This window comes from Thermothelomyces heterothallicus, assembly GCF_042370625.1.
Source record: "Thermothelomyces heterothallicus CBS 202.75 unplaced genomic scaffold P884_scaffold_24, whole genome shotgun sequence".
In the NCBI taxonomy this organism is placed as follows: domain Eukaryota; kingdom Fungi; phylum Ascomycota; class Sordariomycetes; order Sordariales; family Chaetomiaceae; genus Thermothelomyces; species Thermothelomyces heterothallicus.
Window position 1 is genome coordinate 462,997 of NW_027192585.1, and position 12,195 is coordinate 475,191.

General features: G+C 53.2%; 4 protein-coding genes across 4 annotated transcripts; 2 read left to right on the forward strand and 2 right to left on the reverse strand.

The window, feature by feature from the left end:
• The first annotated feature begins 210 nt into the window (after positions 1-210).
• Positions 211-2,235, forward strand: P884DRAFT_249019 (uncharacterized protein). The gene is made up of 5 exons (XM_069440577.1): positions 211-362; positions 438-961; positions 1,011-1,103; positions 1,158-1,726; positions 1,780-2,235. The coding sequence occupies exons 1-5, from the start codon at positions 263-265 to the stop codon at positions 2,081-2,083; spliced, it is 1,590 nt and encodes a 529-aa protein (XP_069295104.1). The 5' UTR covers positions 211-262; the 3' UTR covers positions 2,084-2,235.
• Positions 2,236-2,505: 270 nt separating this feature from the next.
• On the forward strand, positions 2,506-5,506 carry P884DRAFT_263169 (VID27 cytoplasmic protein-domain-containing protein). The gene is made up of 2 exons (XM_069441735.1): positions 2,506-2,699; positions 2,856-5,506. Exons 1-2 carry the CDS (start codon positions 2,681-2,683, stop codon positions 5,285-5,287), a joined length of 2,451 nt encoding a protein of 816 aa, XP_069295105.1. The 5' UTR covers positions 2,506-2,680; the 3' UTR covers positions 5,288-5,506.
• P884DRAFT_287031 (uncharacterized protein) lies at positions 5,507-6,820 on the reverse strand (the record flags this gene model as incomplete). Its single annotated transcript, XM_069443859.1, has 3 exons — positions 5,507-6,047; positions 6,155-6,378; positions 6,801-6,820. The coding sequence occupies 3 exons, from the start codon at positions 6,818-6,820 to the stop codon at positions 5,764-5,766; spliced, it is 528 nt and encodes a 175-aa protein (XP_069295106.1). The 3' UTR covers positions 5,507-5,763.
• A 1,458-nt stretch (positions 6,821-8,278) lies between these two features.
• On the reverse strand, positions 8,279-8,868 carry P884DRAFT_272035 (uncharacterized protein; the record flags this gene model as incomplete). The annotated part of the gene is made up of 2 exons (XM_069442489.1): positions 8,279-8,486; positions 8,534-8,868. 2 exons carry the CDS (start codon positions 8,866-8,868, stop codon positions 8,279-8,281), a joined length of 543 nt encoding a protein of 180 aa, XP_069295107.1.
• Between the last annotated feature and the right edge of the window lie 3,327 nt (positions 8,869-12,195).

A 12,195-nucleotide genomic window follows, 5' to 3' on the forward strand; every position in this document is an offset into this window, starting at 1 on the left:
GCAGCCTGGAACCTAATGGCATGTGGCATTACGTTGGATTGGACCCGCATCTTAGCGCGCATAGGGTGATGCCAACCGTATTCATATCCAAACATCAATGAGCCTGTTTCGCGCTCACCATCACCAGAGGCGTATATATTTATATCCCCCAGTTGTAGTTCGGTAGGTTGGAATGCTACATCTCTTCTTCCTGAATTAATTAATTCGTGAGGTTGAATCGGGACTTTTCTTATCTTGCATCACCAAAGACCGGTGTGCCATCATGAGACTCAACCATGCATTTGGTACTGCTGCCGTCGCCCTTTTAGGGTCTGGTTTCGCCCAAGCATCCGATGAATCTGTCCGCCAAGTTGCTATTGTTGGTACGGAGCTCTTACATGCTTCTCCAGTTTCCTGGCAGCCGAGCCTTGGAACCTTCGGCTGACTGAAAAGCACAGGCGCCGGGGCAGCCGGTTCATCTGCTGCCTACTTTCTACGGCAGTTTGCGGCAGAGGCTGGCGTGCATGTCAATATCACTGTCTTTGAGAAAACAGATCGCATCGGTGGCCGGACGCTCACTATCAATCCGTTCAATGACCCGACGCAGCGGTTTGAACAGGGCGCCAGCATCTTCGTCAAGGTCAATCATATCTTGTACAACGCCATGACCGAGTTCGGGCTCTCCCCGAGCTATCGTGATGCTGATGTCGATTCGGTCATGGGTATCTGGAACGGGGATCGCTTCGTCTTCACCATTGACCAAAACGCCCCGTCGTGGTGGAACATCCTGAAAGTCATCCGGAAGTACGGAATAAGCGGCCCACGAAAGGTCCAGCATCTGACAGCCGCCACTATCGCCAAGTTTCTCCGGTTTTACGAGCCACAGTTCTTTCCGTTTGAGTCGCTTACCCAAAGAGCCGAGGACCTTGGGCTACTTGAGGTGACCGGCGTCACTGGAGAGCAATATCTCGATGCAAATGATGTACGTCTCCGTCATGATGCAAGTCTCTGGTCCACGCCTGACAGCGCAGGTCGATGCTCGCTACGCTCGTGACCTCGTCCAAGCCAGCACGCGGGTGAACTATGCCTCCAACCTTGCCCAGATCCACGGACTAGACACCATGGTAGGTTTACGACCTGCCGCATGGAAAGTTGTGACTAAAGCAGTATAACTTCAGGTCTCCATGGCTGCTGAAGGCGCTCTCGCTGTTGAGGGGGGAAACTGGCAGATCTTCCATGAGATGATACAAAGATCAGGGGCCGCGGTCGCTCTCAACACAACAGTCATCGGCATCGACAAGGTATCCGACAGTACAACAAGTCAGCAGCGGTACGCTGTTCAGACAAGATCCGGTAGCGCGCCGGATAGTTTGACCACACACCCGGTGACGTTCGACCATGTCATTCTGGCCAACCCCTTCCAGTTCAGTGGCATTTCGGTCGGAGAGGGTGTTCTGGAAACCGCCATTGATGAGATTCCTTATGTACAGCTTCACGTCACCATCTTTACATCACCTTATCGTCTCAGTCCTGAATTCTTCGGCTTGTCTACCTCGGCCAAAGTGCCCGGCATGGTCCTGACCACCCTTGCTCAGTCCGATACTCCATCATCGGGAGTCGAGGGGGTGGGCAAGGCGGGCTTCCTCAGCGTGAGCATGCTTGGCCGGGCCACGAACCCGCAAACAAAGAGGAGGGAATATGTTTATAAGATCTTTTCCCCCGAGGCGGTCACGCCCGAGTTCCTCAGGCATGCTACCCCAATCCTCACTCTCTCACTGGTGCGCTAACCGAATATCATAGCCGCCTGCTTGGTAGATCCGTTCCCTCGGGATTTACGGGCAGTGACAGCCCCGTCTCGTGGTACCTCCCACATGTCTTCAACTCGTATCCTCGGGCGTTACCGCGGGTGACCTTCCAAGACCCCGTTGTCGGCGCGGGGGTTTATTACACGTCGGGCATGGAGAGCTTCATCTCAACTATGGAGACTAACGCCTTGATGGGGAAGAATGTTGCACGCTTGATCATTGATGACATACAAGGCGCAACTGCAGCCAAGAGCAAGAATGGCTTGGCGTGGGAAGAGAAGCAGAGTATCCTGGTCTAAGGAAACTAGAACTGGAAAGCATTATCCCTTCTGCTGCCGGGGACTGATAGGCATCTTTCAAGAGTTTAGTAATGGATCGAAGGAAATTTTCCCACCTTTCCTTTCCCTCGATGTTAAAATTCGTTCCCAAGAACCTTTTTCATTGTCCTCCGCAAATATAATGCTTGGATCCAGCGAGAGAGGAGACAGAAATTCGCTTTCATGCCCCCTGAGGTTTGTCCAAGCATTGGTCAACTGTAACCCGGCAACGCAACCAATGAGTCAACAGCTGCCTGATGTGGCGCATTGACCCACCCTTCGGCCGTCGCGATTGGCTGCACCCAACCGCCACACATATCTTCCCCTCCATTCAGTTGTCCCGCACACTGTCACAAGCGAGTTGCTTGTAATGACGCAGCTCCCATAGTCGGTTCGCACCAAGCCGAGCTCTGCCTGCGTGCCGTCTTCGGTCGGGAAGGCAAATCAAGAAAAAGTCGAAGATAAGCGGCCTTTCTTTCCCAAATTCTTTTTCCTTTGCGCCCCTCTCCACCCTTTTCGGGCGCTCAAAACTGCGATTTCTACAATTTCTTTTTGACCGCCTGACGCACCTCAGCGGCGATGTTTGTGCTCAGGAATGGTAAGCTCTGCTGCCCCGCTTGCCCTACATGGACCCTCCGCCTCCGACGGTGTTTTTGCCTTCCGCCCCAACGAATTGAACCGTGATTCGGGCGCAACTGAATCATCACTTTAGTTCCTGCTATCATTCAAGAATAGCCACACTGACTATTTCCAGTTGGGAAGCTCCTCTTCGGCTCCAGCAACCAGGAGTCGATGATTGAGCTGCCACAGGGCCAGCTGTATCTTGTCCGTCCGCTTTCACCAAAGGGTTACTCCGAGCTCATCTTCAAGGACGCTTCCGCCAGGATTCGGCGCACGGCACAGGACTACCATTACCAGCTAGTTGTACAACGGGTTTACGAGGAGGGAGAAGCCGAGCTATTGGCCGAGGAGGGCGAAGACGCCGAGGCTGATGCGGACGTCCTCGCAGGCGAGCGGGACGAAAAGACGTTCTTGCTTGACGAAGCACTCCATTTTCGCGTCGAGAACCGAGAAGGGAGCGAGCGAGTTCTGGCCTGGCGGGACCTGAGCGGAGACGCAGGCGACGTATACGAATTTGTCTGCGACCCCACCATCCAGCCTTCTCAGGTCGAGCAATTTGAGCAGATCGCCAGGCGCTGCCAGTACGAGCGCAAGTACCGAAAACCGCACACCACAGCTACGGAGGAAGACCTGGCACAGTTCCAGTTTGACGAGCAACCCATCCCCCAAGCGAGCCCCATCCATAGCCCGACGATTACCAGGTCCTTGGACCCCTCCGACTCGATGGTGCTCGGCGAGCCTGCAGCCAATACCCGCGTTAAGCGCGAAAACGTGCGTGAGACTGGGACCGCGCCAGCGAACACGAGCAAGGAGAATGATATGAAACCTCCTGCCGTCTCGGCGCACCCCGAAGCTCGCGAGATTCTCGCAGCAGAGGTTGCCGAGCTCCACTTCTTCGACTTCCCGTCAGGCACATTTGTTCTCCAGGATGCAGCCGTGACGGCGACAGTGACAGAGATTGGCGACTGGCAATATTGGCTTCAAGTCAAGAGCTCAGACCGGGATTGGCTAGGAATTCCTGTCGTTGCGGACATCAACCCTGTATTCAACTTCGAGTTCTTGTCCTTCATCTTCAATCAGTTTACCGACGATGGCTCCGCCTACTCATGGCTCCTTCGATTCAAAGACCAGCCTACACTTGAGAGGTTCCAGGATGGTCTTCTTCAGGCTCTATGGGAGCAACTGAACGAGACGAAGTGGTCCAAGATCAAGGACAAGGAACGAGATTATGTGGCGGACGCCTTCAACGACCTTACTATGGAAGATTCGGTGCAGGCTGAAGAGGAGGAAGAGGAAGAGGAGGAGCATGCCGAAGAGGATGAAGAAGAGGAGGATGACCGGCCACGGAGCGAGCACTACGACAGTGACGAAGATGCAGACGATGTCGAGTACAAGCCCAAAGACAACGATGTCAACAAGCAACTCGCTGTTGGCTACAAGCACGACCGGTCGTTTGTCGTCCGTGGATCCAAGATCGGCGTGTTCAAGCACACGCCCGACAACCACCTCGAGTTCAGCACCAATATCTCCAAGGTCGAGACGCCCAAAGGCGAGCTGTTCTCCCCAAAGAAGGTCATGCTTCACAATGAAGACCGCAACCTCATTCTCCAAAAGGACTCGGAACCGAACAAGCTCTACCGCATGGATCTCGAGTATGGAAAGGTCGTCGATGAGTGGACGGTCCATGAGGACATCCCGGTGGTCACCTTCGCGCCCGAGAACAAGTTTGCTCAGATGACGCATGAACCCACGTTCCTAGGCATCAGCAAAAATGCTCTTTACCGTGTGGACCCTCGTCTGTCAGGCACGAAGCTCGTCGATGCACAACTCAAGCAATACGTGAGTAAAAACGACTTTTCGGCGATTGCGACAACCGGAAAGGGCTACATCGCCGTGGCTTCCAACAAGGGAGACGTCCGGCTCTTCGACCGTCTGGGGATCAACGCCAAGACGCATATCCCCGCTCTCGGTGAGCCCATCATCGGTCTCGATGTGTCGGCCGACGGTCGCTGGGTGCTTGCCACGTGCCGTACGTATCTCCTTCTCATCGACGCACTTCAGAAGTCGGGCAAGAACGAGGGCAAGCTGGGTTTTGAGAAGTCCTTCGCCGCCGACGACAAGCCGCAACCCCGTCGTCTCGCCCTAACGCCCGAACACGTCGCGCAGTTTGCCTACGAGACAGGCAAAGGTGTTAATTTCACTCCGGCCAAGTTCAATACGGGCGAGGGCGCCGAAGAAACCAGCATCATCACCGCGACGGGCCCGTACATCATCGAATGGAGCCTCAGGAAGGTTCTGAGCGGGCGGAAGGCGCCATATCTGATCAAGCGCTACACGGATGATGTCAAGGCGGATGACTTCAAGTTTGGCACAGACAAGAATGTCATTGTCGCGCTGCCGCACGAGGTTAACATGGTCAATCACGCGCGTCTCAAGAAACCCACCAGGGAAAGCATTGCGGGCGATTTTGGGATTGCTGGGCGCAGGAGCTCGGCACGTATCGGGACACCGGGAAGCGGGAGGTACAAGCTGGGAAAGGAGGACGTTGTCAAGGAGGCGTTTTGAATGGGCGGATAGCTGTTGTGGACTCGGGGGAGTCGTTTGTCTTTGGCGGAGAATGTGAGGTCGGCGCATTTGCCCTTCATTTCAGTGCCCCTTTTTCGGATGGTCCGTTTTTCTTCAGTTCAACGATTCCCCAATATTTCCTTGTGATGGCTTGCTAGACGACTTTTTCGGTCGATAGCTGGAATTGTTCTCATTGAAGCTACCTTTTGCTTGGGCGGCCCACTGATATGTTTCCGAGTCGTCGTCACTTTGCGACCCAATGGTGTCATTGACTCACATTCATTCTGCAGAAGTGCCTTGTCAATCTCTTTGAAGTTTCCAAGATCGCATGAGGAAGCCCAACCCGTTAACAATCTCGCCCTTGAACGATGATATGTTTGCAACTCAAATCAGACAACGATAATTATGGTATCCTATTCCCTCCTAAAGGCTCCGTATTTGCTCCAAAACCCTGTTAACAAAAAGCTGAAAATGTCTTAATACGCTCCCCGGCTTCCCGTGCCACCCTTCCAGGCACCGGTGGTACTGTCCACCCGCGGGTCAAGCTTGTTCATGTGATCCGACTTGTGCGGCCCGGCAGTATGCGTCACGTCCGCCGTGCCCGCCGTGCCCGTCGTGCCTCCGCCGAGACTGCCCACGGCGCCCGCGGGCTGGGACCGCCCGGCGAGCCCGACGCCGGCCCCGAGGCCTGCGCCGGCGCGCGTGCTGTCCAGGTCCGAATCGACGCGGGGGTCGAGAGCGTTGGCGAGGCGGGAGGAGTCTAGTTATCGATTAATTAGCGAAAATGTCAGTTGTTGGACGGGAACTTCTTAAGGTTCTTCCTCGCATGGTAATTAGGCAAGGTACGGGTGCGTGAAACAAACGTACGTGGTCCGTAGGTGCCCTCGGGAATGTTGGAGCTCGCCTGGGTCATGGGCTGTCTGTCGTGGGTGCTCTCGACGCGCGGGTCCAATTTGTTGAGCATGTCGTGCTTGTGGTGGCCGGCCGTTGTCGGGGCTGGTCCGGATGCGGCAGACTGGCCGTAGGTCATGCCACGGGGGGCGCCGGCCGTGGTAGCGTTGGGGTTGGGGTTGTGGCGGATGCCGCGTTCGCTAGTGTTGTTGTACAGTCACATACAAAAAGTGATTAGCCACATCCGGATTAGCAGGTCTTTTACACACTACCCCACTATCTTCCAAGACATACAGCAATGGCAATACCAGGCATTTAAATATATAAAATAGGTCTCCTGATTCCTTGGAAAGTATAGAAAGAGCCTAGATACATAGGAAATTCAGTAGTGTGTAGCTCCTCCCTTATTACGAATACATTCCTTACACCTATCCGTAAATGACAGGACTACCCTCTCCCAATCCTGGGATGTCAATCTGTTCCACTCTTCGTGTAAGACCTCTTCCATATACCCAAGGTTATGAATTCTATGGCGCCGCTGGCTAATCCGAATCTTCATGATACGCCAGAGGTTCTCAATGGGGTTCAAATCTAGGCTCTAAGCTAGCCACTCTAGAGTAACCATTCGTAATACAGCCTCATGGTTCCGAGTAGCCTTTGAAGTATAGTAAGCAGCCCTATCTTCCTGCCAAACTGCCTAGCCTTAAGCTTCAAAGACTTCTTCGTAAAATAGGTAGGTATATTCGTTGAGGATAAGCCGGATATATTGGCCAGAGTTCATCCGAGTCCCCTTAGGTAAGATAACCAACTTAGACTTATTCTTCAAGGAAATGGCCCCCTAAACACCAAGCAAGGACCTCCTAGATTTGAAGCTCGGCTTCAGATTCTTGCTCTCGTATACTATACCAGTCTTTCTTCGTACCTAGGGAGGTGTTATATTAATGCCAAGCTTAAATGTAGCTTCGTCAGAGAAGCAAATACAAGCTATATCTTCTGGCTTTAAATGTTGCATCCTACGTACGAATTAGAGCCGGCTTTTCTTGTGGGCTGGGGTCAGGTATGGCTTCTTACGTGGCCGGAAGGCGTAGTATTCGTTCTTTATGAGATATGCCTGTGTAGTATTAGGGTAAAGCTGGTAGCCGGATTTCGAGGGGGTGCTTATACAAGCTAGGGTTTCGAAGGGGTTCTGGACCACATGGCAAATAAGACGTCGTTTAGCCCTGGAATCAAGCTTCCTTGGCCGGCCGGTTCGTTTTCTAGGTTTAAAACCAGGTTCGGTAGCCTGTTGTTCGCGACAAAGGATAGCTATAATGGTAGACTTAGGGAGGCCGTTGATATCTCGAATCTTTGAGGCTAAATAACCTAACCGATAGAGCGTTTTGATGACTTCTACCACTGTAGTAGAATGCTCTCTACGGTCGGTTTTCGGTTTGTACCCTATATTGTATGTTGTATAGAGGAAAAACTGGTTTTGTCGGTGTAGGAGGTGGAGGAAGTATGTAAGTCAGGTCCCACCTTCTAAAAACGGCTAATCACTTTTTGGATGTGACTGTACATCTTGATTTCTTTCTGATACTCTGCCGAGTTTGTAGTAATTATTAAGGTACTAAATAGCTCCAAGTCGCCAAGACTGGTAGATGGTGAATGTTAGACACTTATAACTCGAGAAGGAACGCCAATGGATGCGTTGCCGCTACGGTGATATCATTGCACGCACGTCATCTTGGCCTGTGGAAGGCAATTGTACCAAGTACAACTTCCTCCGTGTTAAGCACTCATCTCATCCTTGGTCCCGTCCGACCATTCAACTTGGTGGTATTCGACGCGCGAACGCGGTATGCTACAAGGAGCAACACTGTTGTAATATTATGTCAACCAAGTGGATTTAAGATGAATGACTGCGCGTGTTTAACATTGTGAGCCTTAATTATGGATTGTTGTGATCTGATAAAAGCGATGAAGACTGTTCATCTCATCATGCTCCATTAATGGCATTCGAGGCATTGGGCAACAACCGTGTTCAAAAAAAAAAATCAGTCGTAACATCGCAACTCGTGCCCCAAACTCAGCCATTATTTCCAAGCATTTATACCCCACTTTCTAGATCAATGATATCACCCGGCCCAATCGGTAGACTCGAAACTGAAAACCCCACGAACGTTCTCGCTTGCGCCTAGCTTCCTTCCTCGGCCCATTGACAAGCCGATTGACGACCATGCCGCCGACGGCGGAGCCGAGGGGCCCGAGACCGCCGCCGCTGTGGCCCTCTTCCTTCCTGTGGTCGGCGGCGTCGCTGATGACGCCGGCGCTGACGGCCGCGGTAGCGACCCGGCCGCCCTGAGGCCTCTCCCCTACCGGCTGCGGCTGCGCTCCGAGGAGCGCGGGTGCCCGGAGCTGCTGGTGTCGGCGGGCCGGCTGTGGCGGCGATGGCGGTTCTTCGGCGGCCCCGGGGAGGCGCTGTAGTATCGCCAGGATGAGGAGGGCGGGGAGTAGCGGTTTGCCAGGGCCCAGTCGTCGCGCGAGTGGTGGCGTCTCCGTGGGGGCGAGGGGGAGTAGTCGTCGTCGTCGTTGTCGTCGTCGTCGTCGTCGTCGTCGTCGTCGTCGTCGTCGCTTTTGCGGGAGGATGATGAGCTGGAGCCGGGGGGGTGGTGACGAGCTTTGTTGGTGTCGTCGATGCCTAGTTCCCCCATGGCGCTTTCGAGCTTATCGAGGACCTTGCGGCTCAGGGAGCGCTTCGGGCGGGGCGGGAACGCGGCTCATAGTCGTCGTAGGAGTCAGGGTTGTCGTAGTAATCGCGATCATCGCGATCGCTGTGTCGCCTGCGACGGTCGGACATTTTTTTGCTCAAGAATTCTGATTGTTGTTGCACAAATATGGTTTGTTGATTGTCACAAAGTGTGTGGTTGGAAGTGGGTTGTTCTAGGAATTCAAGTTAAACGACATCAGTTCAGTAGATCATCGTGGTAGGTTTCCGAGTCGGGCAAATTGTGTCTCAGGGTGCTGCTCCATTATCCTTCAGTCAAGCCTCGATTGCCACGACGGAGGAAGGTCGAAGTTGTGTTAGGTTGCTGGGAGCCCGGAGGTTGCGTCACAACTGATTTTGGTAATACTTCCCATCTCTTCCCTCTTGTCTCTTTGTTCGCTGCTCCCTTGGCCTGCATAAGTTTGGCCAGTGATGTGGCTTTAAAACGGCTGTGCAACACCCCCAGCAATGAGAGAGCGCCCGAGGGAAGTACACGCTTCAGCAGGTGTGGTAACAAGCGGTCGGTATGAATCAGCCTAAAGGTTTCTAAATGCTGAATCTTACCGTTTGAAGTAGCATGATGTACATGTACATAATACAGAGAATATCTTATGCACATTGTAGGTCCCTTCGTTTCATTTTTTAGAACTTCTTCCCCTCCATTTGTGTCTTCGGTCCATGTATTCCCCACTGAACAAGACGGGAGACTTCTTGTATGTATGTACTGTACAGTACATACATACCTGGATCAAGTACATACAATAAGCTTCACCCCGGCTGCAATTGTAGCACCACACATCTCTGGATCTTTGATCAGGCAATTGGACATCTTGTGAAACAGTTCGTTGTTCACTCCGTTGAGCATTGATTGACTGGGATCAACCGAGAACGAAGTCGCTGCGACAGGGAAGCCATCGTTGGCAGTTTTCATGGAGCGGGAGCCTTGAAGTCTGAGCGAACTAACTGCGCGCTTGCGCAGCAAGCTGTGCAACACGCTCTTGCCATCCACAAACCAACCACTCCAAGGCAAAGCGCCCCATACACACTCACTATTGCGGTACCTTGACCAGTTAGTGTACGGATTCCAAGCCGTGCATGCTTCCAGTCCGAGACCGAGACCCCACCACAAACCATGAAAGAGATCCCCTTGTCGGCGTCATGATCAACGGGCTCTACCGCTGCAGGCCCAATTAGAGCGCTCAGAAACCGAATTCCAACCTTTCTCAACTTTTGCCGGCGTGGTATCGGGAGTACTTCAACACAACGAGGCAGACGGCTGTTCCAAGAAAAATGACAGGCTTTCACACGGATACTGCGATGACGTTCTCTTTTCCCACATCGCTCCGCCATTTCTCTTGGGGGAGATCAATTGGCGTGACGGGGCGTAGTATAATTTATCTTGCACTTGCCGCTGTCTCGGGTGTCAGTCATGCTTTGCCATCCTTCACCCATGATATCAGGTCGCTTTTCCTGAAAGCTGTTTGGTCGACTAATTACTCGTCAGAGTCGGAATACGGATCGACAAAGGCGTTTATCGGCCATCCTACCACCGCTTGCCAAGTTTTCCGTCTGGACTCTGGACGTTTCCGAGTTCCTTATTCAGAGTTGTTGAGTTGAGCGGACACGATGGCGCCAACCCCCACCCGGCCGCAGGTCATCTCCCACCTGCTTGCCCGCCAAGAGCAACAACAACCCACCGCAACTGTCGTCGTCGATTCGGGCTCCTCTGACGGGGGCAGCGGGTCGTCCTCTGGCTCGAGTCTCAACGGCGGCGCCATCGCGGGCATCGTCATCGGCAGCACCGTCGGCATCCTCCTGCTCTGGTGGATCATCCGCGCCTGCGCCCAGCCGCGCTCCCCCGTGCTACAGCTCGATGGCTGCAAATGACTACAGCTCGGACTGGCTGCAAGATACGACACCACAGCGGTATTCGCGCCGTGGGCGGCACTCCTGGACCTACTGGTACGGGTCTGCAGAAGTGGTGGTAAGATGCGTTGATTCTTCCAAGTGCCAGAGGCACTTGGGGATGCTGTCTAAATACATGTCTATGACCCCTGGCTCATCATCCCTGTTGGTGGGTCCGTCGGATCTGACCCACTGACAGCTATATGCTGTAACACCCCGACTCAAGTCGCCAGGGCTGGTACGACGACACGGCGCTCCCGCCGCCCGCGCCGCTTCCACCTCCTCCGGGTCCGGGTCGCGATCGGCCGACTACGGCGGGCACCACCATTACCATCACCACAAACACTCCTCCCGGCTCAGCGGGAGCAGGCGACACAGCCGGAGACGCTCGTCCAACCCGCGGCCCGTCGTCTTCGAGGAAAAGTACGCCCCCAGACGGCCGTCGGCCACGTATGTTTATCTGCCAGTCGAGGGGAGACGCTCCAGAAGTCGGTCCCAGAGGAGGTACTATGGCTAGTGTCTCTGAGCGAGAAGTGTGCCACAAAATGCGATGAGGATGATCAAATAAATCATGACGAGTTACGATTTCCGATGAGGGTATGAAATTATCTTGTGGGTGGCCGCCGGTGTTTTATGGGCACCGGGGCTTGTTAATCATCTGTTTCTTTGGTGGTGGCTCTCTCGTCTAAGTACCTACCTATGTACCTTATTATCTCGTAATTATATGTTGGATACCCTTGACGTACTTGGACATATATGTGTACGGACTACATGATTAATGTAATCAGATAAGTGGTGTTGGCAGACTACATGTCAGAATACCCTACGGCCATACTTAAGGTGCAATTGCTGGCGGGCAATTGCGGCGTCGCTTTTGCTTCACACTACATGTTTATAGCAACAACATTTCCTTTTATCTTGGGTAGTCATACCTTGGATCTTCCTGATCTTTAGAGATTTCTAGCCATAATAATTTCGAGAGTCCTCAAGCATCAAATGACCTTTCATTTTCGCGATAGCGCTCCTCCTCCGCCCTCCAAACTCAATTTTCCCAGCCAACCTGCGCTTCACGGTGACTTATCTGCGTTGTTGGCATGCGTATGTTCAAAGTTCGCACCCGTTGGAATATAAACGCGCGGGTATGGCTCATATGGATTGGATGCGATTGATCAGGAGCGAAGAACATGTAGAACATGGTTGGCTGATGGTACGAAGCTCCCTTATTGAGAGCGGTACTAATTAATGCAGGTACCGAGACTGACGCTCGATGTTTATTTTAGACAGAGCACCCAGTATCAAGCAGTTGGTCCTTCGTTGGGCAACCCCAGAAAGGGCACAGCAAACGCGAGGCAGCAAGACGCAATCCATC

What these genes read in the sequence shown, in the direction of transcription:
- P884DRAFT_249019 (XM_069440577.1), top strand. Translation starts at nt 263, where the DNA reads ATGAGACTCAACCATGCATTTGGTACTGCTGCCGTCGCCCTTTTAGGG. An exon ending in AATATCTCGATGCAAATGAT is followed by an intron (nt 962 to 1,010) that starts GTACGTCTCCGT and finishes CTGACAGCGCAG; the next exon opens with GTCGATGCTCGCTACGCTCG. An exon ending in TCCACGGACTAGACACCATG is followed by an intron (nt 1,104 to 1,157) that starts GTAGGTTTACGA and finishes GTATAACTTCAG; the next exon opens with GTCTCCATGGCTGCTGAAGG.